This window comes from Chenopodium quinoa, unplaced genomic scaffold (genome assembly GCF_001683475.1).
Source record: "Chenopodium quinoa cultivar QQ74 unplaced genomic scaffold, ASM168347v1, whole genome shotgun sequence".
Taxonomy (NCBI): Eukaryota; Viridiplantae; Streptophyta; class Magnoliopsida; order Caryophyllales; family Amaranthaceae; genus Chenopodium; species Chenopodium quinoa.
The window spans coordinates 3469932-3497926 of record NW_018744996.1 but is presented as its reverse complement, the minus strand read 5'-3'; the positions used below and the strand labels follow the sequence as shown (position 1 = coordinate 3497926).

General features: G+C 38.6%; 1 protein-coding gene across 1 annotated transcript; it reads right to left on the bottom strand.

Annotated features, from left to right (window-relative positions):
• Positions 1 to 20956: 20956 nt before the first annotated feature.
• LOC110707402 lies at positions 20957 to 24317 on the bottom strand. Its single transcript, XM_021885435.1, has 5 exons — positions 23912 to 24317; positions 22766 to 23599; positions 22413 to 22648; positions 22237 to 22334; positions 20957 to 22139 (listed from the first exon to the last, which is right to left on the bottom strand). Exons 1-5 carry the CDS (start codon positions 24315 to 24317, stop codon positions 20957 to 20959), a joined length of 2757 nt encoding a protein of 918 aa, XP_021741127.1.
• Positions 24318 to 27995: the final 3678 nt, after the last annotated feature.

Here is a 27995-nt window from a genome sequence, read left to right as displayed (position 1 = left end):
AAGATATATTTTTGTAAGTAAATAATAAATAATTGTTTAATTAAAAGATAAGTTTGTTATTTTTAATTAAATAATTATTTAATGATTTTATCTTTTAAAAACAATAAAATCTTTTTACTGGTTTTAGTCTTGACCAAGTAAAGTTGGTTATCTATTTTTAAGGAATCACGTTGATGGCTTGAGAGGAAAGTCAGGGAGATCTTACTGCCCAATCCCTACCCAACGTTCTCTAACTTTCATAGTTAAGGGTGAACGTCGATCATGGGATGAGTGGGAAACAAGATTAAGACTTTCCCTCTCTCTATAAAAGGCTAGCAACGATTCTGATTCAGCAGTGGAAAAATATTCAGTTTTCAGAGCTTTAAGTTTCCAAAGTATTTACTGTCTTAGAGCTGAGTTCCTTCCTACCTTAATCCTCTCTAGTGCATTAGGAAAGTCTGTAATTACTTTTGTAATTGGGATTGGGGTTTGTGAGAGTTATAATTGAGAGACTTGAGTGAGTCTATCACAAAGTTGTAAGTGATTCAGAGTCGAATCACTGAGAGAGATAAACTACGGTTGGGGGACCGTAGCTGGGGTACTTGAGTTCCTAGAGGAACTTAAGTGTAGGCTGAATATTCACAGTTGTAAATGAGTTTTTGCATAGTGAAATATTTCGAAAAGTCTATCTCGTGTGTTCTCTCTTTTCATACTTTGTTTAATTCCGCATAAAGTTTACTATTTTCTATAGTCTATAATTCACCCCCCTCTTGTAGTAGACATCGTTCCGACAATTGGTATCAGAGCAAGGAACTCCGTATAGCAGGAAACCCTATCGAGTCAAGTTCCTGGAGGAAAGATGTCAAAATATGAGAGATTAGCTGAAGGATACTCAACTCAACGTCCTCCACTCTTTAATGGAAAGTATTATGCTTATTGGAAGACCAGAATGGAGATGTTCATACAGTCCGAGAATTATCAAGTTTGGAGAGCTATTGAAGTAGGAGACTATGAGGTAATAAAAACTGATGCGTGCAAATAACAAGGTAATACCTAAACCAATCTCTGAATTCGATAGAAGTGATTTTGAAAAGAAAGATATAAATGCTACAACCCGAAAACTCCTTGTTTGGGGATTAGGGCCTGATGAGCATACTCGTGTAATAGGATGTAAGACTGCCAAAGAAATCTGGGATTTATTAGAAATCACTCACGAAGGAACAACAGAAGTAAAACGTTCAAAAATTGATATTCTTCTATCTAAATATGAACGCTTTGAAATGGGATCAAAAGAAACTATTCAAGATATGTTTACACGTTTTAAAAATATTACTAACGAATTAGTTTCTCTTGGTAGAGTTATTCTTATGGATGAACATGTACGCAAAATACTAAGGAGCCTTCCTGAAGACGAATGCTGGAGATCCAAGGTGGCGACTTTACAAGAATCAAAGGACTTCACTAAATTTAATCTTGAACAACTTGCAGGTTCCTTAATAACTCATGAACTCCACTTGTCTAACAAAATTCAAGAGAGTTCCAAAAGTCGAGGCCTTGCACTAAAAGCTGCTTAAGTAAGCGAAGAGGATTCTGAATCCGAAGAAGAAGAAGAAGTTGCCATCCGGAGACCAAAGGAAAAAGAACTTCAAGAAGAACCAGTATTCCAAGGACACAGGAGGATGCCATAAATATGGGAATACTGATCATTTTATCAAAGAATGTCCCCTTTGGGAGTCAGAAAAAGGAAAGGGAAAGATGAAGGAACAGAGTAAAACTTATACTCCTAACTTTTCTAAATCTGATTACAGGAAAGCAATGATTGCTGCGTGGGGAGATACGAGTTCCGAAGATGATGAGGAACCCACGGAAGAGGAAACAGAAAACCTATGCTTGATGGCAAAACACAATGATTCTGCAACCCAATCAGACGAGGTAAAAATCGACCCAAGATTTTTAAAGCCGCTTTCTAAGGACAAGTTAATTTCTTTGTTATTAGAAACACTAGATGATTACAAAGAAATATGTCATAAGCTCGGAAAAAATGAAAAAGCCTTGGATATCTATAAAGATCATGTTAAATACTTAAATAGCTCTAGAACTGATGTACAGGGAAGATTTTTTGATTTGCTTGATAAGAACACTATGATGAAAGATATCCTAGAGAGAGTCAAAATGAAAACATTCTGTTAAATGTCGAGTTGACTCAGTACAAGTTATTATGCACTAATATTGATTCTTACAATGCTCTTCAATTACCTTTAGTAACCTTTAATACCGATCTTGAAAATCTGTAAGAAGAATTAAGGGTTACTAAAGATAAGAATGAAAACCATGAAAAGGAACTCGAGAGAGCAAGAAACAATAGGAGTGTCAACCAAATGGGAGTTCCTAAGTGGATACTTAAAGCTAAGACCAAAAGGAAAGAAGGTTTGGGTTTCAACCACAAAAAGAAAAGCAATGCTAAAAAGAAAAAATATGTGGGCCTCCCTAGTGAGACGTTATGTTCCTTCTGTGGTAAATCAAGACACAATCATACTGAATGTAAAAGGAAGGAACATAAGTCTGCTAAAAACTTGAATTATGTTTGGCAAAAGAAAAATGAGTCTGTTGTGTCAACTCAGCAACCCATGAAAGATGGGTTCCTGAAACTAACCCTTAATTTCTTTTACAGGCCAATGTGAGGGGGAACAACACGTGGTACCTCGATAGCGGTTGTTCTAAGCATATGACATGAGACAAATCTAAATTTCTCTCACTGACGGCCTACTATGGAGGAACTGTGACTTTCAGAGATAATAAGAAAGGTGATATTGTTGCAATTGGCAAAGTAGGAAAGTCAAGTTCCCATGCAATAGATAACGTATTCTTAGTCGAGGGACTAAAACACAGTTTGTTAAGCATTTCACAATTCTATGATAAAGGTAACTCATTAAGCTTTAATTCTGAAAAATGTAGCATCATCCAAAATGATACAGGGAAGGTTTTATTGGAAGGAACTTGGAAAGGGAACACATACACTGTGGATCTTAATACAGTTCCAAGGAACAATTTAACCTGCCTTAGTGTCATCGAGGATGATCCTCTGCTTTGGCATAAACTTTTTGGACATGCAAGCTTTTCCCTAATTGATAAGTTAAGGTCAAGGAACTTGGTAAAGGGACTTCCTTCAATCAAGTTCCTATGTGACAAAATATGTGATGCTTGTGTAAAAGGAAAGCAGGTACATTCATCTTTCAAATCCAAGAAGATGGTAAGTTTCACTAAACCCTTAGAATTAATTCATATGGATTTGTGTAGTCCAATGAAAATTCAAAGTAGAAGTGGCAAGAAGTATGTCTTAGTAATTGTTGATGATTATTCTAGATTTACATGGGTTATTTTTCTATCAAGTAAAGATGAGACTTTTCATGAATTTGTTACATTTTCTAAGAGAATTCAAAAGTCTACAGGTCATCAATTAATACATCTGAGGTTTGACCATGGTACCGAATTTGAAAATTATAATTTTGATGAATTGTGTAGGGAACAAGGCATGAGTCACAATTTTTCCGCACCTAGAACTCCACAACAAAATGGAGTCGTTGAAAGAAAAAATAGAACCTTGGAAGATATGGCCAGAACCATGTTAATTGCTAGTGATCTTCCTAGGAACTTTTGGGCGGAAGCTGTGAACACAGCATGCTACATAATTAATCGAGTCATGTTAAGGCCTCTGTTAAATAAGACACCCTATGAGTTACTGAAAGGAAGAAAACCAAACATATCTCACTTGAGAGCTTTTGGTTGTAAATGTTTTGTCCATAACAATGGAAAGAGGAACATAGGGAAGTTCGATGAAAGAAGTGATGAAGCTGTCTTTCTTGGTTATGCTGCAAATAGTAAAGCTTATAGAGTTTATAATAAGAGAACAATGTGTGTTGAGGAAAGTGTACATATTATTTTTTATGAAACTAATCCTTTTCAATGTACTCAAGAACATGATGACTATGATTTTGAGATTGGTCTAGTCCGTTCAACAGACCAAGAAGAAGATACAATTTCACCCAACAAGCAGTCAACAAGAGTAATTGAAAATCAGGAGGAGGAACACACTGTACAAAATGAAGTTCCTATTCCTAATCCTCAAAATGAAGAGAACGCTGAGGAACAAGCCTAGGAAGAAAACGAAACAGAAGCAGTTGCTGACACAGAAAACAACACTGATCGTGTTTTTGCTCAATCCTTCCAGCCCAAACCATGGAAGCATCAAAAGTCACACCCCCTTGACAAAATCATAAGTGACTTGAGCAAAGGAGCTCAGACAAGATCTCAATTGAGGACTTCTGCGCCTTCAACGCTTTTCTGTCAACCCTTGAACCTCGGAACCACAAAGAAGCCTTAGAAGACCCTGATTGGATCATTTCCATGCAAGAGGAACTCAACGAATTTGAACGAAATCAGGTATGGCATCTTGAACCTAAACCACTAGATAAAACGGTCATAGGTCTAAAATGGGTCTTTAGAAATAAACTTGATGAATATGGAACTATTGTTAGGAACAAGGCTAGATTGGTTGTAAAGGGCTATAACCAACAAGAAGGCATAGATTTTGAGGAGACTTTTGCTCCTGTTTCTAGACTAGAAGCTATTTGAATTTTAATTTTATTTGCTGCATTTATGGGTTTCAAGTTGTATCAAATGGACGTAAAGTGTGCTTTCTTAAATGGTTTATTGAAAGAAACAGTTTACGTCGAGCAACCCCCTGGATTTGAAAATCCGAACTTTCTAAACCATGTTTTTAAGCTTGACAAGGCTCTCTATGGGTTAAAGCAGGCTCCAAGAGCATGGTACGAAAGACTATCCAAGTTCCTTCTTGAAAACGATTTTGAAAGAGGAAAAATTGATAAAACCTTGTTTTTAAAATCCAAAGGAACTCACCTATTAGTTGTACAAATTTACGTTGATGACATTATATTTGGTGCAACTAACGAATCTTTGTGTAAGTATTTTGCTGAGTTGATGTGCAGCGAGTTCCAAATGAGATATGATGGGGGAACTCAATTTCTTTCTCGGTCAGCAAATCAAACAAACTGAGACAAGCATATTTATCTATCAACAAAAATACGTCAAGGAACTTCTGAAAAAGTAAAACCTTGAAACAGCAAAGATAAACCACACACCCATGGGCACAAATACTAGACTAGATGAAGATCCCTTAGGAACTTGTGTGGATCAAACTAAGTACAGAGATATGATTGGTTCCTTATTATATTTAACTGCAAGTAGGCCTGACATTTCCTTTAGTGATGGTCTTTGTGCTAGGTTCCAATCCAATCCTAAAGAATCGCATCTCACATCCGTCAAAAGAATTTTGAGATATCTAAAAGGGACGGATGACGTGAGTTTATTCTACCCTCGAAGTGATACATTTGACCTTTATGGATTTGCTGATGCTGACTATGCTGGGGATTTGGTAAATCGCAAGAGCACATCAGGTATGGTCTAATTCTTAGGCTCTTGTCTAGTTTCTTGGAGTTCCAAGAAACAAAATACTATTGCTCTATCCACAGCCGAAGCAGAATATGTAGCTGCTGCTGCATGCTGCTCACAATTGCTGTGGATAAAACAACAGCTGCGTGACTTTGGCACAGTTCTAGAATGTGTTCCAATTTACTGTGATAATACTAGTGCAATTTGTATTTCAAAAGATCCAGTACATCACTCACGTGTAAAACACATTCATGTAAGGCATCACTTTCTAAAGGACAATGTAGAAAAAGGCTCAATAAGATCAGACTTTGTTCAAACTGAATATCAAATTGCTAACATTCTTACTAAGCCCCTGAGTAGAGACAAATTTGAGAAGATGCGATTGGAACTCGGAATGATAAGGCTTAATTGAATTGCTCTCCATCCAACCCCAAGGTATGTCATTTTAAAACGATTGAGCACAGCTATATATAACCTTGGTGTGAGAAACATAATCTTGAATCATGCAATGAGAGAGTGTGCAAATGTATTTTGTGTGTGATCATATGTGTATGTCAATGAGTGAGAAAAATTGAGCCATATTACTTTCAAGTTCCTTTGCAAATATTACAAGCCTCTGTATCTCCAGAAAGTTACCTCACGTAATTTCCTGGAAATTTTTTTTATTTTATTTTATAATTTTTTATTATTTTTATTTTTATATTTTTGCTCATTATCATTATTCTTTTATTCGAAAATACAAAAAAGATTTATCCTTATCTTTAATTCTAGATGTTATCTTAATTTGCATTGTTTAATTGAATTGCAAATTAACCACCCACAATTAAAATCCCACTTCTCCATGCCCAAACCATCACATCACTTCACTTCTACCACTCCACCCACACTCTTTTGCAATTCAATTCACCTCAATTACTCCACTCTCACCCGTCACTTCACCAAAAACCTCCCACCTTCAACTCCCCAATTACCATCCAACATCCATAAACACCCCCACCATCACAAACCCTCAACCGTAAAACTCCACCTTACCACATTCATCTTCTCCAAAAACCTTCACCATGAAAACCAATTTGAACTCAAATCCCCCAAACGCCGAACAGAACGGAACCCATCCCCGGAACCCACTCCGTAACATCCGTTCATCCACCATCGCAAACCTCAAAACGCAAAGCTCCACTGCCGAAGGAAAAGTCCGACAAACACAAAGTACAACGCACCTCTCCTTCAACGAAGAAGGTCCGATCAAATCGCCGGGACAAATTTCTGTTGGGCTATGTAATAGATCATGCTTGGTGTACGGCTAGTAAGTATACTGAGATTTTGAATTTGTTAGAATACAAAAATTGGTTGTTTTTATTGGAATCATGTGCCAAATTTCCTATACATCCAAAATTAATGGATGAGTTTTGTGCTTCGTTTAATTGCATTGATGGGGAGTGTACTGCTAGAGTAGGTGATACGGAACTAAGCTTTGATTCTCTCTATTTAGCCAAACTTTTCAAAGTTCCTAATGTAGGAAATCGAACCTACATAAAAAACAAACCTAGAATTCTGTCAATGGCCACAATGAAACGGAAATTATCTCCTTCATTGGCGGAAATCCAAAAGTCACCACCACAAATCATAACTTGCTTACCCCTCTCCACAAACTGCTATTTAACATCGTATGGCGAGGAGTTCTTCCTCGTTCACAAAAACGCAGCACAGTAACTCTTCTAGATGCCTCCCTTATCTTCTGTCTAGCAAACAAAATAAGCATAAACTTTCCCTCTTTAATGATTGCTCACCTTGACCACTGTATTCCAAACCTCCACATTCCATATGGTCCTCTACTTTATGTTGTTTTTCAAGTTTTGGGGTTCCGTTATCTAATGCTGAAAATTATACTCTGAAACCCGAAAATATACTTCATGAAAAATCCTTGTTAAAATTGAACTTGAAAGTAGTGAATGGGAAAACATGCATTGCTACTGATGTTCAATCGGATTCTGAGAATGAGGAAGAAGAAGAAGAAGGAACAGGGGAACATGAAGAGAACCCGTACTGAGTGAGGGGGAAAATGTTGAGGAAAAGAGTGAGAAAGAGGAGAAACAAGGTGAAGAAAAGGAGGAAAAGAGTGAGAAAGAGGAAGAACAGGGTGAGGAAAATGTTGAGGAAAAGAGTGAGAAAGAGGAGAAACAGGGTGAAGAAAAGGAGGAAAAGAGTGAGAAAGAGGAAGAACAGGGTGAGGAAAATGTTGAGGAAAAGAGTGAGAAAGAGGAGAAACAGGGTGAAGAAAAGGAGGAACAGAGTGAGAAAGGGGAAGAACAGAGTTCTCCTTTGAGTGATGAGGAGAAGAGGAGTCCACCTCGTTGGACAGCACCTATCACTACGGTTAGGAGGAATAGCAGCAGGATAGCAATCAAACAGAAAACTAAGCATACCTCCCCAATTCACATCGACTTGGATGCTAAGACTCCACAAGTTCCTGTTTCCGAAGGACCTCCTTCTCCTGTTCCTAAAGGAACTTCATCACCTTCAAAACCACAACCTGCATCTTTCCCTTCCACCTTCGGTTTTGCAACCTTCGCCCCACGACCTAGTCCCTGTGATGTTCAAACCTTTTACCAAGAATTCAGGGACACCACCACAGCTATGATGGGAAGTTTGGAGCAACTCACAGCCCAGGTTACTAATATGTTCGTTTTATATAGTGATTTACCCCCGTCCCTTGGTCATAGTTAAGAGTATTTTTGGCTCTTTAGAGCCACTTTTATTACTAATATGCGTTTTCTAGTGTTTTCGTAGTTTTGGTACTATTTTATAGGAAATTGCAGATTTTGAGCATTTTCCCGGACTATTGATAAGCCACTACGAGCATTGGAGAATTATAACAGTATTTCATAGCCCAAGACCGGTTGGAGTCATCAAATCGGTGATTAAGGGTTCGGAATAGAAGAGACTAAGGCAATGGACCAAGTATTCAAGACCCAAGGCGGAAAACTCGAAATTGGGCCAAGAGAAATAGCCCAAAAGTGAAGGTCTAGCTTTGCCCGGGAGCTCGCCCGACCGGGCAAGCCCTCGCCCTTAGGCGCGCCTGGCCGGGCTAGGCATATAGAGGAAAAGAAGTGTTCGCCCTGACAGGCGCCCGACCGGGCCCGAATGAAGCTAAAAGAGTAAAAAAGGCGGGCCCGGCCGGGCGAAGCTCCTCCCGACCGGGCGCGTGTTTCTGAAGAGTTTTAGGATTTAATTTGTTTATCTTTTTAGCCTAAGTATTAAATACGATTTATTTTAGGAAGTTTAGGACGATTTTTTTTACTCTCTTTACTTAATTTTCGGATTTAGTTAAAGCTTTTGTTAATACTCTTACTTTCTCTCTCTACACTCTTGAGATTTATACAATTCACCATTTCTGTTCATTTTGGTAACGATTTCTTCCCTTTTATTTTCAGTAATTTTATTGCTTAGATTAATTATGTCTTGCTTAATTGTTTTAATTATTTTAGATTTAATTATGTGTGAGTAGTTTTATTTCTAGGGTTATGGGGATCCAAAAATAATATGAAGGGGTAATTTATTATTGTTAATTGTTAATGCTTTGGTTGATTTCTTATTGATTGATTTAATGCTATGCAATTAGATTAGGCCTGGTTTAATTGTATGAGTTATGCAATATTGATTCGAGATTCGAGAGATGAGAATTGATGTTTAGGCTTAGTTTCAATAGACAAATTAATTTATAAATGGTTAAGTCAAGATTCGAGAGATGCGATTTAATACTGGTAGATTAATTCTGTGATTGTAATACGTAGCGAAAGCCCTTTATAATCTGATTAATTGATGCATTGGTAATTGATTGTTTTGTTTTACCCTGGAATATTATTTATTGGTGAACCTATACCCTAGGCCTTTTATTATTGATTTCCTCCCTTAGTTTAATTATTTTCCATTAGTTTAATTCTCATTAAAAACAATTTGGTTACTTGATAATTTAGATTATATTAATTGATTAGGAATAAAAAGACTTGTTTCCCTGTGGATTCGACCCTACTTCCTTATCTATTTTAGTTAGTGGTTTTAGGAATTACTTTTGATTAGGTGATACGACTTTAGCCTGCCAAAATTTGGCGTCGTTGCCGGGGAAACGGTTTTATTTTTTTATTTCTGATTATTTTTGTAGTCTAGATTATTTTCTTTAGTCTTAGAGAACTGAGTTCTTTGAGACAGTTTCTCATATTTGTCTGTTAGTTCTGTGTTTATGCCCAGGAGTTCTAGATTAGGTTACATTCCATTTGATCCTGAAATTGAACGTTCTTTTCATAGACAGAAGAACCTTTTTAGACAAGTACGAGCTACTTCCGAGGGTATTACACCTTTGGAACCCCCATCTGATTCTAGTGATACAGAAGTTTCTCCAGAACTAGAATCAGAGATGATGGCTCAACCACCTCGCAAGCTCAGCGATTATTCGCAGCCGTCCCTGGCAGATTTTCCACACCTTGCCCCTACGCCCGATCTCGAGGGAGTACAATTCGAGATCAAACCCCGGTTTATTACCATGATCGAAAGGAAGAAATTTAGCAGAGCTAAGGGTGAAGATCCAAATCTTCACATCTTGGATTTTTGCCAATATGTTCACGCAGCTAAGGAAGCAATACTATTAGGCAAGCTTGGGTCACGCAGGACCAAATTAGGGAGATTCTTTTTCCCTTTTCTTTATGTGGTAAAGCTAAATTGTGGTACAATGGTTTGAATAGAACTGCACTTGGTATTACTAACTGGGATACTCTTGCTTTGAATTTCTATAATAAATATTACCCTGCAGAGAGGACAACTTAAGGATTCAATCCAAAATTTTGGCCAAGAAGCTGATGAAAGTCTATATGAAGCTTGGGAAAGGTTTAAAGATTTGCAGAGAGAGTGTCCCCATCATGGTTTGGCGCAGTGGCAGATAATCCAAGCCTTCTACAACGGGCTTGGAAATACATCTAGATCAATACTTGACTCAGCAGCCAATGGAAGATTTATGAATCTCCAAGAAGACTTAGCAGGAACAGTTATCGAAGAGATGGCAATTCATAATTCCCAATACGGGAATTCTAGAGGTTTTGCAAACAAGGGGAAACATAATGTCGATTCAGTATCCTTTTTGCAAGCTCAATTAACCTCTATTTGCCAAAAATTAGATAATATTAGTACTGCTATTCCTACTTCTGTAGCTAATGTTTCTGCTGTCAATAATACTAACAATGCTTTTTTGTGAAAATTGTGGAATTGTAGGGCATTGGGCACAAGATTGTAGGAGTTCCATGGAGCAAGTTAATGTCTTCCAAACATATAGGCAAAATAACCCATACTCCAACACTTATAATCCTAGCCTCCGGAATCATCCAAATCTTTCTTACCGGAGTAAAAATGTTCAAAACCCTCCACCTCCACAACAACCACAACAAGCACCACAACAACCACAGCAAAAATATTATCAACCACCCAACCAAAGGACCCAACCATAAACTCCACCCCCATCTACTGACCCTGCCTTGTCAGAAATTAAAACTACGTTGGCTAGTATGCAAAAGCATATGCAGAGCAGGGATGCACAAATTGATTCGATCTTAGCTCATAATAAAATTATAGATAATCAAATTGCGCAACTTTCCTCTGCTCTACAAACTCGCCAGCAGGGAGCCCTACCATCGCAACCACAGCAACCTACAGATCATGCAAATGCAATTACTCTAAGGAGTGGTTCACACTATGATGGGCCTCCTATGCCCAAGGATGATGAACCTGTTTTAACAAAAATTGCTAATCCTGATTCTATTATATCAAATGATTTTGTTACTGACCCTGCAGGGCTCTAGAGTAAAATTAACATTTCTGATAATACATTGCAGGGTACAACTCCCAAGAAAATTACAACCCAAGACAAGAGTGGAGATGTACAGAAAACAGTTATCAAACTACCATTCCCCAATAGACAATTGAAGACTAAGTTGGATAAGCAGTTTGGTAAGTTTCTGGAGGTGGTGAAAAACTTGCAGGTAACAATTCCTTTCACAGAGTTAATTACACAAGTTCTTGCATATGCTAAATTCATGAAAGATATTTTAACTAGGAAGAGAGCCTTTAATGAGGTAGAGACTGTAGCTTTTACACAGGAATGTAGTGCTTTATTACAAAATAAATCTCCACCTAAATTAAAGGATCCTGGTAGTTTTTCTATTCCCTGTCATATTGGAATTGTCTTCATTGATAAAGCATTATGTGATTTGGGTGCTAGTGTCAGTGTTATGCCATCGTCAGTGTGTTCAAAGCTTAATATGGGTGATCTAAAAGTTAATAACATTACCTTGCAAATGGCAGACCGTTCTATTAAATACCCTTTAGGTATTCTAGAGGATGTCCTTGTTAGAGTTGGTAAATTTTTTATCCCTGTTGATTTTGTTGTTTTAGACATGGCTGAGGATACACAAATTCCAATAATATTAGGTAGACCTTTCCTCCACACTGTAGGAGCCATTATTGATATAAAAAATGGAAAACTAACTCTATCTGTCGGAGATGATAATATCACTTTTAATTTAGGGAAGGTTTTGAAAGGTCCTATGTTAGAGGAAAATTTTTGTAGTATTGATGTGATTGATGTTATTTGTGAAGATAGATTACCACAGGTCCTTGCGAGGGATCCCTTGGAGGAAGTACTTTGTGGTAATTTTAGTACAGGTGAAGCTGATATTTGGAGCAGTGAGGTGGATTCTATAGAGAAGGCTCTCGCACTTGAAGATCTTGACTCTAAGGAGAGCAAGAAGGTAGTAAAATTAGTTCAGGAATCAAATCCTGCAAAGGTTAAGAAACCTGAACTAAAACCTCTCCCTTCTCATTTAAAATATGTATTTCTTGATGAGCACGAATTACACCCTGTGATCATTAGTACTGCACTTGATGACCCACAAACTTCCCAACTTCTTAAGGTTCTTCGAACCCACAAAAAGGCAATTGGGTACAGTATTGATGATCTCAAGGGTATTAGCCCCGATTTTTGTATGCACAAGATACATTTAGAGGACAATCACAAACCATGTATTCAGCCCCAGAGAAGATTGAATCCTAACATGCAGGAAGTAGTTAAGAAAGAGGTTATGAAATTACTTGATGCAGGTATTATCTATCCTATTTCTGACTCAAAATGGGTGAGTCCTGTATAGATAGTTCCTAAAAAGGGTGGGATGACTGTGATTAAAAACAATAACAATGAATTGATCCCCTCTAGAACTATAACAGGGTGGCGTATGTGCATTGATTATCGTAGATTAAATATTGCCACCAAGAAAGATCATTTCCCTCTCCCTTTTATTGACCAAATGTTAGAAAGGTTAGCAAATCATAAATTCTTTTGCTATCTAGATGGGTACTCGGGATTTTCCCAAATTCCGATTCGCCCTGAAGATCAGGAAAAAACCACATTTACATGCCCTTATGGTACTTTTGCATATCGTAGGATGCCCTTTGGTCTATGTAATGCCCCCGTTACTTTTCAACATTGCATGATGAGTATCTTTTCTGAGTTCATAGAGTCTATCATGGAGGTATTTATGGATGATTTTAGTGTGTATGGGCCTTCATTTGATGCATGTCTAGCTAATCTCACTAAAATTTTATAAAGATTTGAAGAATGCAATTTGGTCCAAAATTGGGAAAAATGTCACTTTATGGTGACAGAAGGAGTAGTCCTTGGTCATATTGTATTTGATAAGGGTGTACAATTAGATAAAGCTAAGGTTTCTGTGATTGAGCAATTACCTCCACCAATTAATGTTAAGGGGGTTAGAAGTTTCTTAGGTCATGCGGGGTTTTATCGTCGTTTTATCAAAGATTTTTCTAAAATTGCTAAACCACTGACTCAGCTTTTACTCAAGGGTGCCCCATTTGATTTTACTTATGAGTGTCTTGAGGCTTTTAACAAGATTAAGCAGGCTTTGATATTGGCACCTATTATATGTGCACCCGATTGGAATCTTCCTTTCGAGATCATGTGTGATGCCAGTGATTTTGCAGTAGGAGCCGTGCTAGGACAAAGAAAGAACAAAGTTTTGCATGCTATTTATTATGCAAGTAAAACTTTGGATGAAGCCCAAGTTAATTATGCCACCACGGAGAAGGAGTTTATTGCTGTGATTTATGCTTTAGAAAAATTTAGATCATATCTAGTTGGTGATAAAATTATTGTTTTTACTGATCATGCGGCTCTGAAATATCTTATAGCTAAGGCGGAAACAAAGCCTAGGCTCCTCCGTTGGGTTCTCTTACTCCAAGATTTCGATGTAGAAATTAAAGATAAAAAGGGAGCAGAGAATGTAGTTGCAGATCACTTGTCAAGAATCAGGTATGATGAGGGAAAGGATTCTCTTCCTATTGATGATTCTTTCCCTGATGATCACTTGTTTTCAGTTATAGAGCAATACCCATGGTATGTAGATTATGCTAATTATTTGGTGGGTGGTACTCTACCTCCTGATTTGTCCTACCAACAGAAAAAGAGGTTCCTTTATGATGTTAAACATTATTTTTGGGATGATCCTTTTTTGTTTCGTGAGTGTGCAGATGGATTATTTCGCAGGTGTGTTCCCGAATGGGAAGTTCACGGTGTACTTACAAGATGCCACAACTCACCATATGGGGGACACCATGGTCCCACTAAGACAGTAGCAAAGATCAATTAGTCGGGGTTCTATTGGCCTACCATGTTCAAGGATGCTCACTCTTTTGTCCAAGCTTGTGACTCTTGCCAGAGGACTGGCAACATCTCGCGGCGGCATGAGATGCCTCAAACTGGTATTTTAGAAGTTGAAATTTTTTATGTTTGGGGTGTTGATTATATGGGACCTTTTCCCCCCTCAAAAGGGAATCGATATATCCTTGTCGCCGTTGATTATGTATCTAAGTGGGTTGAAGCCATTGCTACACCTACCAATGATGCCAAGGTGGTCCATAAGCTTTTTAAGAAAACTATTTTTCCTAGATTTGGAGTCCCTAAAGCCGTAATTAGTGATGGAGGATCTCATTTTCATGAGCGAAAGTTAGATACCCTTCTCTAAAAGTATGGTGTCTACCATAGGTCGGGTTTAGCTTACCATCCCCAAACTAGTGGCCAAGTTGAGGTCTCTAACCGAGAGATTACGGCTATTTTAGAGAAGGTGGTAGCAAAGTCTAGGAAGGATTGGAGCGATAAGTTAGATGACACTCTTTGGGCATATAGAATTGAATTTAAGACCCCCATTGGTACTTCCCCCTATAAACTCGTGTATGGAAAAGCATGTCACCTCCTAGTGGAATTAGAGTATAAGGCTTATTGGGCAATTAAAGAGCTCAATTTGGATGCTAGGTTAGCGGGAGAGAAGAGGCTACTACAACTTAACCAACTAGATGAGTTTAGGTTGATGGCCTATGATAGTGCACATATCTACAAGGAGAAGACCAAGAAATGGCATGACAAGATGATCCTTTCGAGAGAATTCAAAGAGGGTGATAAGGTTCTGTTGTTTAATTCTAGGCTTAAACTGTTCCCAGGAAAGTGAAAGTCAAGGTGGTCGGGTCCTTTCACTGTTAAAAGGGCAAACAAATTCGATTCTGTAAAGTTATATGATGAACATAGTGGTGATTTTAAGGTAAATGGCCAAAGACTGAAATTGTACCATGAAGGGGCTACGATTGGTGCAGTTGAATTACTTCACCTAATTGATTCTATCTCATCTTGAATGACATGTGGTAAGAAGGTCGTGCGGGACCTAGATAAACCAGCGCTTTCACTAGTAGAATAAACTAATTGGGAAGCGGTTCAAACCCCTAAATTGGAAGCGGTTTTGAATCGCGTCTCTTTGGGGGGCTCGCCTATGTAAATTTTTTTTAGAAGCGGTTCAAACCGCTACCAATTGTATGGGAAAAGGCAGCGGTTCTGGCGCCAAACCGCTTCCAAATCCCATTTAATTGGAAGTGGTTTCTCATATAATTGGAAGCGGTTATGGCGCCAAACCGCTTCAAATGTCTAATTTTTTTTTAATTATTATTAATTTTAATAAAATAATAAAATTAGTGATCTTTCATATTATTAATCAATAAAAAAAATACAATAAATCGATATAAAATTATAATTATTAACTAATAATAAAATTAATATTATTAATAAATAATAAAATTAATATTATTAATTAATAATAATATTATTATTATTACAAACTAAATAATACAATTATATATATAACAACAATTAATTATATACATAAAACTTAACAATATTTAATTACACCAAAGTTAAAATATATAATGTTAGTTACAAGATTACAAATACAACATACTAATACGTACTTGAATTCATTAAAATATATAATTGTTGATATATAATAACTAATTAATAAAGTCAATGCAAGCTAACAAACCAATATAACCATTACACCGATTCTACCTAGATGCCATCAAACGTGACGAAAAAAGCCCACATGTCGCGAACTTCATTGATTTCCTTGCTTGACAATGGACCTACTCTTTCAACCTTGCAAAACTAAAGATGAAAAAAAAAATCAAACATTGTCATCAGTATGTAGCACCCCCAAAACCGAAAAGCACCAAAATCATAGAAATTAACCAACAAGATGCAAAAACAACTGAAATGCAGTAGAAGCACGAGCATGTAGTGGGAGGAGTTGCCTGGCTGGGCAGGTGCCTGGTTGGGCAGTTCCCTGCCTGGCTGGGCTGCCTGCCTGGCTGGGCAGGTGCCTGTCTGGCTGGGCTGCCTGCCTGGCGGGGCTGCCTGCTTGGCTGGGCAGGTGCCTGGCTGGGCAGGTGCCTGCCTGGCTGGGCAGGTGCCTGGCTGGGCAGGTGCCTGCCTGGCTGGGCAGGTGCCTACCTTGCTTTGCTTGGGCAGCCTGCGTGTTACGCTTGTTTTATGTTCGGTGCAATAATGGAAGCAAGGTATAGATTGAATACAGTAAAAGCATATCTCATCTACTTGTTGTGCTTCCGAGCAATTGTTGACTATGTCAAGTATAAACTTCATCACGTATAGGGCACAATCAAGTCCATTGTTTTGTTGCGCACACTGACATGCCACAAAGGTATTGTTATCATGCGTAGCCATTACCGAAGCCAAGTATATTAAACAAATCACTAACTCAAGGCATTACCTTTGCATATTTCCACTTAGGACCCGCAACAGAACGACAGTTTAACTTCTTCATAACACTTTACGAAAATAAGTTCTAAGTTTGAAACATAAATTCTCAATGATTTAGGTTAGGGAAATCAACAAAAGGAAGCAATATGTACCTATTCAGTAGGTTCTTCACTAGAAACCTCTGTGGTGGAGTCTCTCGAATAGAATCAAAGTGGTAGATTATGTTACTGGATACACAAATCACCAAAAGGGTCCAATGATAACTGCATATATTTACATAAACGTGAACATATTATACGCCTCAGCTAATTGTAATTTCAGAATTTGGAAAAAAGCAAAAAACTTAATTATGACATTTTGTGACGTACTCCTCAAAACATGGGGCTAATATGAACTTATCTCCACCACGAGTTGATTCCTTCATACTCCTTTCTAGGTAATCTTCCACTTCACGAGGGTTGCTTAAGCATTTGGTAATGGAGGTTTGCTCGGGGCATAACCACCCAATTGCAGCCTCGGAGTTGCATCCACTAACAAGGTGCTCCTGTAGTGCCCTTCACGTCAGTAATGTAAGGATTAATTATTAATTACATTGTTTATATTCGAAAATGCAAAGCCAATATGATTATGATTATTGGCATTGAATTACCTCATGAAAGCTTGAATGGTGGAAATGTTAAGCATGGCACCCGATTGAAATTCCTTCACATCCTCTTTTGTAATTGGTGCAATCCCATCGTCATCATAGTGGAACATTGCCTTAGGTAAAGTCACTTCAATAGATCTACCCCTAGGCAACTCGCTCACACGGTTGTGAAGAAAAGTACATGCTTTGGATAGCGAGTTCAGCATGTCAGCTTCTACTAGTGGAGTACAACTCGCGGCCGAACCTCTCGAACTCTTCGTCAACCCTTGTCCTGGTCCTTGTTGGACATTCTTATATTTTGGCTTCTCCACCTTCTTCATTATGGATGACTGTATTTCATTTGTAACATAAAAGCAAATGGTTAAATTACAAGCTATATGGGACATGTTTTTTAAACAAGCTAAGTAGTGAACACTTACCCCTCCTATCAGTCTCACTCGATCACGTGGCCATTGAACAAAGCTACCTTTCGCATCAAGTAGGGTGATGAAGTCATATTCCTCTCTAGGCACCGGTAGGGGCAAGTCCTCAAACCCAGGTACTATGGAATTGATGCCGACGGAGATGTAGTGGGTATTAGTAGTAGACTTGAAATAGACCTTGTCAAACGGTTGTGCGCTACCATACCCCACCAACTCACCATCCATGTTTTTCTCGGGGTGAAGGAGCTCACATGGCGTCTCTTCCTACACATTTTATTAGGACAAGTTATAACCTAATTAACCAGCGTCATGCTAATACAAGGACATATAAGTGAGACTTGAAATTTACCTGAACATTTGGAAAAGGATCAGATTTTTGGTTTGCAATCCCTCTTGAGTCTGCATGCTTCGGACTAGGATTCTACAAAAGTTCAAAACAATCATGTTAAGGCCTCGTTTGATGATATGGAGTTCATGATCTCAATTGTAATTCAATTACCTCGCTGCCAACAACTGGATTGTCCATGGCATCTTTGGGTTGACTACATGAGTCAACTGGGGTTACCAGGGGCATAGACAAGGTTGGCAAGTTCATATGCTTCAAAATAGCATTGAATTGACTTTGCAACTATTCTTGCACCTCTTTGAGGATCTCCGCCTTTATTGATTCTTTTTCCTTGGCATCCATTCGGTAGGGCGAATTAACACTTGATCTAGATCTTCCTCATCTAGTGTAATCTGAACCCATAACCTTTTCCCACCCAAGTTGTTTGCCGCCCGCTCCAATTACTCGCCCAGGGTGGTATGGTTTTCCCAAAGCCAAGGTAAAAGGATCGTTCTCAATGCTTGGAGTGAGCTTGCCTTCAACCACTTCTGACGTATGCTCGAGCTGCAATAACACAAAAAATTTGGTTCATTCTAAGTTAGATGTAGTCGTTATCGAAATATTAAATAATGATAACGGTGAAATATTATCATAAATGTCATAGATTAGGGTGCTTACAAGTGCATCTGCTACTGTTTTGGTATCCGGGTGCATGACGTACTTCCCGGTGTTCTTGTCGATCCCATGCATAGCACACCACCAGTCATTGGCACGACTCACCAAAGATGTCACCGTGGAGGGAATCGGTGTATCAGGTGAAGATATTTTGGATGTGGGGTACAAACCCTCTTTTATCCACTTTTGCCGACTTTTCGCAAATGTCTTACAACCCATATGATGGTTATACATTTTCTTCTCAGCATTGCGCGTAGCTTGTTGACTTCTTTCCTACACATTAGCAATTGTTCGCATCATTATATGAAGTGAGAAAATTTTTCAAAACAACTGTAAATTATATAAGATTACATACAAGTGCAGTAGTAGTTGTTGATTTCGCCACGAACTTCTCCCAGTCCTTCACCGTTATTTGTGGATATACATCCCACGGTTTCTCCTCAACTTCATCCTCTCCTGCATTACCCTTCAAAGTTTTCTTGGGTTTATGCCTTTGTTTCTTATGGATCCATCTTGTTCTTAACGAACTTTTGAAGTTTTTGAATCTCTCTTGTACAAAACCTTCAAACGATCTCCTCTTGTCTGGGTCATCGGGAATATTGAACACACTCTATAAGAATCGCAAACTTCCATGTCAGTCAAGTGAAAAAAAATTGAGGAAAAAATGGAGAAAGGAATTAGCCAAAAAAAAAAAAACACATTGCAAAATAGCCCGGGCAGGCTGCACAGCCAAGCAAGAGCCTAGTCAGGCAGGCAGCAGCCCAGGCAGGTGCACAGCCCAGCCAGGCAGCTGCACAGCCCCAGGCAGGCACCTGCCCAGCCAGTGCCTAGCCAGCAAGGGACCTGCCCAGCCAGGCAGGGACCTGCTCAGCCGGGCAGGGACCTGCTCAGCCGGGCAGGGACCTGCTCAGCCGAGCAGGCAGCCCAGCCAGGCAGGGACCTGCTCTGCCGAGCAGGCAGCCCAGCCAGGCAGGGACCTGCTCAGCCGAGCAGGCAGCCCAGCCAGGCAGGCACCTGCCCAGCCAGGCAGGGTCCTGCCCAGCCAGGCAGGTAGCCCAGCCAGGCAGGTAGCCCAGCCAGGCAGGGTCCTGCCCAGCCAGGCAGGCACCTGCCCAGCCAGGCAGGTAGCCCAGCCAGGCCTGTCATGCTGCACCCACAATGAGGCAGGCTCGAAGTTTGGTTTTTAGGTACGAATTTTTGTTTTTTCCGGTGCGAATGCATTGATTTTGACTCGAAGTTTTATGAACAAAACTGAAATAATAAACACTTACCATTGTATCATCCCAAAACATTTGAAGCAACCCTTTTGGAATCTCTACCCAGTCAAGTGTGATCGGTATTTTACGAGTTAGGATGCCAATGTGTGTGGAATATTTGCTGCGCCATTGCCCAGTAGGTTGACCCAACTCGTCAAACTCTAGAACCATGTGTTCCGCGGGCTTCTTAAATGCTTTTGTTGGACCCCTAACCTTTCTCTTTCCCGATGCCTTTCCACCACTGCTGGTTTTCAGTTAACGTTGCATGTCCATTTGGCCGTTTAAATCTTGTACAAACTCGGAGACAATACCATCCACAATAAGGGGGCACATTCAGCTGACATCTCATAAGCATCAAACCTGCGCTGCAACTCATCATGAGCTTGGTCTTCTGGTTCGCCCAAATCTTGCTCCTTATTCACATCATACAACTCGTCACCAGATTGAGAACTACCATGGTCTTCATCATCCATATCCTCTACGTGATGAATGTATTCATCACGACCCATTTTATGTACACACCTACCACCACAAGCAACGCAAATTATTAGTATACAAAACATGTTTACAAGCTGAAAATGCGATTAATGAAATGATTTCATGCTAATACAAGAACGAAGTGAACAAAATATGTACAAAATGGCAAAAATGAGCTTCTACCATTCCCAACTTCGCTATTTTCATACCTATTACACAACTAATCCTTCTAACAACTCACATTAGGTATACAAATAAGTGTTTAAAAGCTGAAAATGCGATAAATGAAATGATTCCATGCTAATACAACAATGAAGTGAACAAAATATGTACAAAATGGCAAAAAAGGGCTTCTACCTTTCCCAACTTCGTTAATTTCATTCCTAGTTCACATCTAATCCTTCTAACAACTCACATTAGGTATACAAAACATGTTTACTAGTTGAAAATGCGATAAAGGTAATGATTTCATGCTAATACAAGAACGTAGGTAGAAAAATATGTACAAAATGGCAAAAAAGAAGATTGTCATTACAATGCAAAAACAAATGTACCTCATTCGAGTATTCCCTCATTGTGGTCTGCTCGAATATAATTTGCATCCTTGTCTACATCATTTGATACGTCAACTCTAGGGGCAGTGAAAGGGGGTGAATCATCAAACGCATCATATTCGTCCTCGTCTTCGACATCTCCAAACCCTAAGATTCTTCTCTTGCTAGCAAGGACGATGGACCATTTAGGATCGGCTGGGTCAGTTACATAGAACACTTGCTTAGCTTGAGATGCAAGGATGAATGGTTCCAAACTATCCCGCAAGTGGCCAAGGTCTACAAGAGTGAAGTCATCGTGTCTGATGTTGCGCCTAATATTATCGACCCATTTACATTTAAATAGACCTACCTTGAACTCACGATAATCTAGTTCCCATATTTCCTGAATTCGTCCGTAGTAGGATAATTGTGCGTCAACCGGTGATGTATCCTTCGCACTGGCAAACTCTGTTGATGAAGCCACAAGAGTGACACCACTATTTTGAGTCGATGAGGATTTCTGATCACGATGCTCAGTCCAGAATGTATACCCATTAATGTCATATCCCTCAAAAGAATAAACATCTTCCTTTGGACCATAAGCTAGCCACTTTACAGTATCAGAGACACTCTCATCCAATTGACGCATAACTCGATCATGGAACCATGTCACAAACATCTTATTATGAAACTGCATTAGTGCCCTTTCCCCTTTTGATGGAAATTCTGCACGCAAACTATCCATGTGCTCTTCTAAATATGGGTGAACCTCCGCAACATGATGAAGCACAAATAAGTGAGCTTGCAAGAACTGATCATGAGTAGGTGAGATCCGTTTCGACCCGAGTGTGCCATGACCATCAAGTCTCCCTTCATGTCGGGAAGTGGGAAGCCCAATTGGTTCAGCAACGGCAACATACTCCGCTACGAAATTACCAATCTCCTCCGCCACAATCCCTTGAATCATACTACCTTCTGGATGGGCTGGATTCCTGACTTTATGTTGTAATGTGCCCATGTGTCTTTCAAAAGGATAGCACCACCTCATAAAGACTGGACCACACATCTTGATCTCACGAACCAAATGAAGGACCAAATGCACCAATATGTCAAAAAATGATGGTGGAAAATACATCTCAAATTTGCACAATGTTACAACTACATTCACCTGGAGAGCATCAAGTGTAAAAGGATCGAGCACTTTGCTGCATATAGTGTTGAAAAACGAACAAAGGCTCGTAATAGCTTCTCTCACGTGCTTTGGTAAAATACCACGAATGGCCAATCGGTAGGAATACTTACATCATCATGTGACAATCATGAGATTTCATACTAGTCAACTTCAATTCCCCAGTCAAGGAAACGAATCTTTTCATGTTTGACGAGAAACCAGAGGGAACCTTAATGTCATACAAACAAGCACAGAACTTTCGTTTTTCTTCCTTTGACAATGTGTAGCAAGCTGGAGGTAAATACACCTTTTCATCTTTCTTCTTTGATACACCGATGCCCTTTCCTTTACGCTCCCCCTTACGTTTATTGCCACCATCTTCCCTTACCTTTTCCATTACCTTTGCCTTCCCTTCCTTTGGCTGGACCCACAATTCCGGACGAACACCCCACGCTTCCAAATCTAATCGGGCGCTCTTCCCATCCTTTGTCTTGCCATGAATACCCATTATTGTCCCAAGAACTGCATCACAAACATTCTTCTCTATATGCATCACATCGAGACAATGTCTAACATCATGTTCTTTCTAGTACTCAAGCTTCCAAAAGATCGATTCCTTTTTAAATAAGGCATGTGGGTCTAAAGGTTTCGAAGTTTTACCAAAAACAGTTGGTATACCCTTCACTCGACCATACACCTCATGTCCACTCAATGGCCTAGGCGCAACCCCTTCTTCAACTTTCCCATTGAAGGCCTTTTTCTGCCTACGATATGGGTGATCGCGCCGAAGCAATCGTCGGGTCCTCACGTACACATCTTTGCCGTAGTGTTCAAGGTACACGTTTGGTGTGTCATCGATACAAATAGGACATGATTTATGCCCTTTGTTCTTATACCTGGACAGGTTGCCATATACGGGAAAATCATTAATGGTCCACATCAGGGCTGCACGCATTAGGAACATCTCGTTCTTATGGGCATCATAAACAGAAACTCCTTCGTCCCACATCTTTCTCAAATCATCAACAAGGGGCTCAAGGTAAACATCAATGTCGTGTCCAGGTTGCCTTGGCCCCGTTATTAAAAGAGACAACATTACATATTTTCGTTTCATACACAACCACGGAGGCAAGTTGTAGATCACTAAAAGTACCGGCCATGTGCTATGTTGGGTACTCAGAGTGCCAAATGGATTCATACCATCGGTGCGCAACCCAAGCCTCAAACTTCTGACTTCATCACCAAATGCCCTGACCTTCATATCGATGTTCTTCCAACCCAGAGAGTCAGCCGGATGCTTTAGCATACCGTTTTTCTTTCTTCCCTCTGCATGCCATCTCATGTTCTTAGCATCTTTTGGTATTGAAAATAGACGCTTGAACCTTGGAATGATGGGAAGATACCATAACACTTTGGCATGAGGTCCCTTCATACCAGCATTGCAGCTCTTTCGCTTGTAACGCGACTTACCACAACGTGGACATTCCTCCAACTCTTCATATTCATTTCGATAAAGAACACAGTCATTAGGACATGCATGTATCTTCTTATACTCCAAACCAAATGGACACATGAGTTTCTTTGCATAATAGTACGACTTAGGAAGTTCATTCTCATCAGGCAACATGTCACATAACACAGTCAACAAAGAAGTAAAACTAGTGTCGCTCCAGTTATACTTTGACTTAATGTTAAAAAGTGTTAGCACGGTTGATAATTTGGTGTATTTTTTCGACCCGGGATACAAAGGCTTTTTGGCATCCTCTGATAATGACTCAAATACATCACATCGGTCACCAAATTCACCTTCAACATTATGCATCATCTTATCCAAGTGATCACCACCAACGTCCTCGATCTCATCCCCATCCTCATCTCCATCTCCACCACCATCAGTACCATAATCATCTTCCGCACGAATCTCGACTTTGTTATCGTGAGTATCATTCCCAACAACATTCTCCCTATACGATCCCTGTTCACCGTGCCAAACCCACACATGATATTGAGGCCTAAACCCATGACATACCACATGATCCCTTATTGTATCAACACTGTCGACCATTGTCACATTATTACAGTTGACACAAGGACAATAAAGGTCATTCACACCCGTTTTGATCTGATATTGTGAAGCACTATCGCAAAACTCTTGGACCCCATTAAAGAAATCCAACGTATCACGTCTACCATACATCCAACCGCGATCCATCAACGTTTTAAATTGCCTTTACGCAAACCAACACATTATAAATAATGTAAAATTGCAACATATAATCAAAGTACATTGTTTGTATTTATATCGTTCATGCATATAGTGTAAAAATGAATGCTCCCAAAAAGGTCCTTATCACTCCAACCTAACCCATCCTTGAACGTCTAATCTCACTAGTGAATGTATGTCAACTTTCCAATTTTAAGGAAAATCCGGCAGCATTTCGCCCCAGTTCTCCAAGTACACAATGTAGGTAAATATTTACCTACATATGCACCCGGAGAACATGGAGACGAAATGCTAAGCCGAGATATTCCTTAAAATCGAACAAGAGACATACATTCACTACCTAAGTGAGATTAAACGTCCAAGAACAGTCCCAACCGGGGACTATTCAAGTCTTCCTCCTAATGAGAAAGACTTGAACGGGGTATCTAGGCAAATGATGATGCAAGCATTCAAAAATTTCCATTTGTTTGACATTTAACAAAACACAAGTTCATTCATTCATACAATACTATTTAGACTACCTACAAGCAAACTAATCTTACTTTCAATCCATTCATTAATTCATTACTTTTTAGCTACTCAAATTAAAACAACTTATAACATTATACAATTAAGGTAAGAATTAACATTTTGTATACAAATAATTCATATATTAATAAACATAAAATTTGATTAACTAAAATTGAAACCCTAAAATTTGGGAAATTATTAACAACATATAAGTAATGAATTTAAATTAAGCATGAACTCACCCAAAAATATGGAATGTGGGGTAAGAGGGAGAGGTATGGTGGGCTTAGGCGCACTTGGCAGAGGAGCTTAGGCAGCTTATGGTTAGGTTGCAGCTAGCAATGGAGCTTAGGCAGCAGGGGCAGCAGCACGACGGAGGGCGGCTGTAATACCCCGTATTTTTTATGTATTTTATAAATTATTTAATTAATTATAAAATATATTTTTAAAATACTCAAGTATGTTAATTAAATATTTAAAGGGCTAAAGTATTTAAATTATTTAGTTTTATAAAAGTATAAATTACTTTGGGCTAAACGTTTATTAATCTTTTAAGCTCGTTTAAATAATAGTATGTAAACAATCCTTACATACTCCTTGTGGACCAACCCATTTCATTTAAGTAAGCCCAATTCTTTTACTTGAACCCTTGTGGGTCAAATATTTCATAAATAAAGTCCATTTGTTTATTAATCCCAACCCTAATCTTTATTCCCTACTCTATAAGTACCTCTCAATACCCCAAAATTTTCCCACACAAAGAACTTAAAAATCAGATTTTGGGGTAAGTATTATTTTCCTTCTTTTTCCTTATTTTTCTTTCCTTTTTCTTTTCTTCTTTTTCTTTCTTTTCTTTCCTTCCTTTTTCTTATTCTTTTTCCTTGTTTTGCTTCGCTGCTGGGACTTCATGCGTGAATTCCCACGCAAGTCCATGCAACCTCCATGCATGCCCCAAGTTGCAGCCACCTCACCGTGTCACCACCACGCTGCCACGTCATCATGTTGGCGCCCAGCCGGAGCTCCGACGACCCACGTCGGCAACCACCCCCACCGTGAGCCACCCATCTCTCCTCCTCCTTGCTTTAAATTATTGTTTTATGTAGTATATATTATTGGGTTTTGATTCTTGTAATTTAAATATGATTAGTATATTTTATAATTGTGTTTTGATAACTAAAGAGTATAAATTTCTGATTTTGTATGGTTTTAAATTATGGTTTATATAAAGTATTAAAAAGTTAGGGTTTTAACTATTAAAGTGTTGATTTTTAGGGTTCTAATAATCAATTAAATTAGGGCTTTCATTCCTATTGAATTTATAAAGATTAATTAAACATAAAAACTGATTTTCGGTAATCAAATTCCGATCTCCGTTCTTAATTATTTTTAATCACGTTTTAATCACGCTGAGATTATAACTTGTCCGATTTTTACAAAAAAATAGTGTTTTTCATGTGTAAGCAACGTTATAATCATAACTCACTACCATTAAGTGAGTACCACCCTCTCGTGGCCAAAATCAGCCTCTAAATAGGGGTTTCGGACAGTTTTTGATTTTTGACGAAGGTTTAATGTTTTAAAAATAATTTTCAGATTTATTTTGGGGGTTTAAATTTTAAAAAGTGTGCTGGAATTTTTATATAAACAACATGAATGAGTTTTTACTTTGTGGTTTTAATTACCCACTTAAAGAAAGAGTTTTAAAGGTTTTAAACCAAAATTTCGGCTTATTAGAGAAGGTTTAAAGTGTTTAAAAGTTGCTAGAAATTTGTGTAATCAAGGAAGTAATTGAGTTTATGTATTTGGTATTGTAGGAGACTTTAAGTTGAGTAATTTCTAGCATTGTGGCTAGTTGGAAAGATGATTTAATTAAGGTACGTACAAGAATACGAAGAACCTTGATTTTAGGAGCATGTTTAGGGACTTGGAAAAACCTAGAATCATGCTAGGGAACTTGTGGATTGGTTGACATTGTTTGGTAATGAGTTGATTGATGATAAATGTGATGATTGGTTTAATTTATGTATGAGAAATTTACATTGATTTTCCTTATGAGCATTATATACGCAATAATTTGCAAAGTGAGCTTAGAGGCAAAAATACAAGGATATATGGAATGAATTATTTTATTACTTGTTCATTAATATTGAAATGGAATGAGTAAAGGAAGAATTAAAGTCTTATAAGACGAGGTCGAGGATTTGAGGTGCTTTATGCACTTAAGGTGTTTATACACCGAGGTAGTTAAATGATTCAATAATAAATATTGTTTGTCACTAATAAATCAAGAATTGAATTGGAAATTTGAATTGCTTGAGTGATTAATGTTTGATTGATTGTATTATTTTGCATTAGAGTCATCACCAAGTTTAAACTTGTAAATCACGTAAAGTGCAAGATGGATGAGCAATAAAACTCTGGATTTGTGCACATCTAGAGTAATGACAAACAGGGGTTGGGGTTCACGGGGTATTAGCCGTGTACTTTTCAGTGGCCGTCTGATCTACGAGTCTCTTGTTTTAAATTCTTTTAAAACTATAATGAGTTAGATGAGATCTCATACTAGCTATGGCCACGGAGTCGCGCCCGTCTGCCATTGGATGTTTATTAATGTCTTCTGAAGGGAGGCATAGGGTTTTCTTATTTAATGTTCCGGAATGGAGCACAGGGGGACAACCCGGTCTATTGCTTAATCCAATCAATTAATGAAGTGATCAATGCTACTTAAATAAAAACTTTGTAATAAGTAACAATTGAATCATGTGTTCGAGTTAATGATAAGTTTGTGAGTATATGGAATGCTTGATAGTATCATGCTAAGACTCTTTACTGTGTTTCGTAGCTTGTATGTACTCAGCGTTACTGATGACGTGCTTTTGTGTGTTTCTCTTGGTCATGGCCTTCGCCTTCAATGACCCTGTAATGATCCAATTCTTACACTTGTAATATTGGGGAGCAGACTAATCACAGGTTTCTGCATAAACTGAACTTGCATCAGGGTGATGGGATTTGAGTGGAGCGTTGGTTATTCATTTAGCTTATTTCATTTCATAAATTGATGTTATTTGACTCTAACTCTACTCGCTTCCTATTTTACTGGGTCTTGAATATGGGCCGTTATGGTTCCAACTTGTAAGAATAAATTGAGTCTTGACT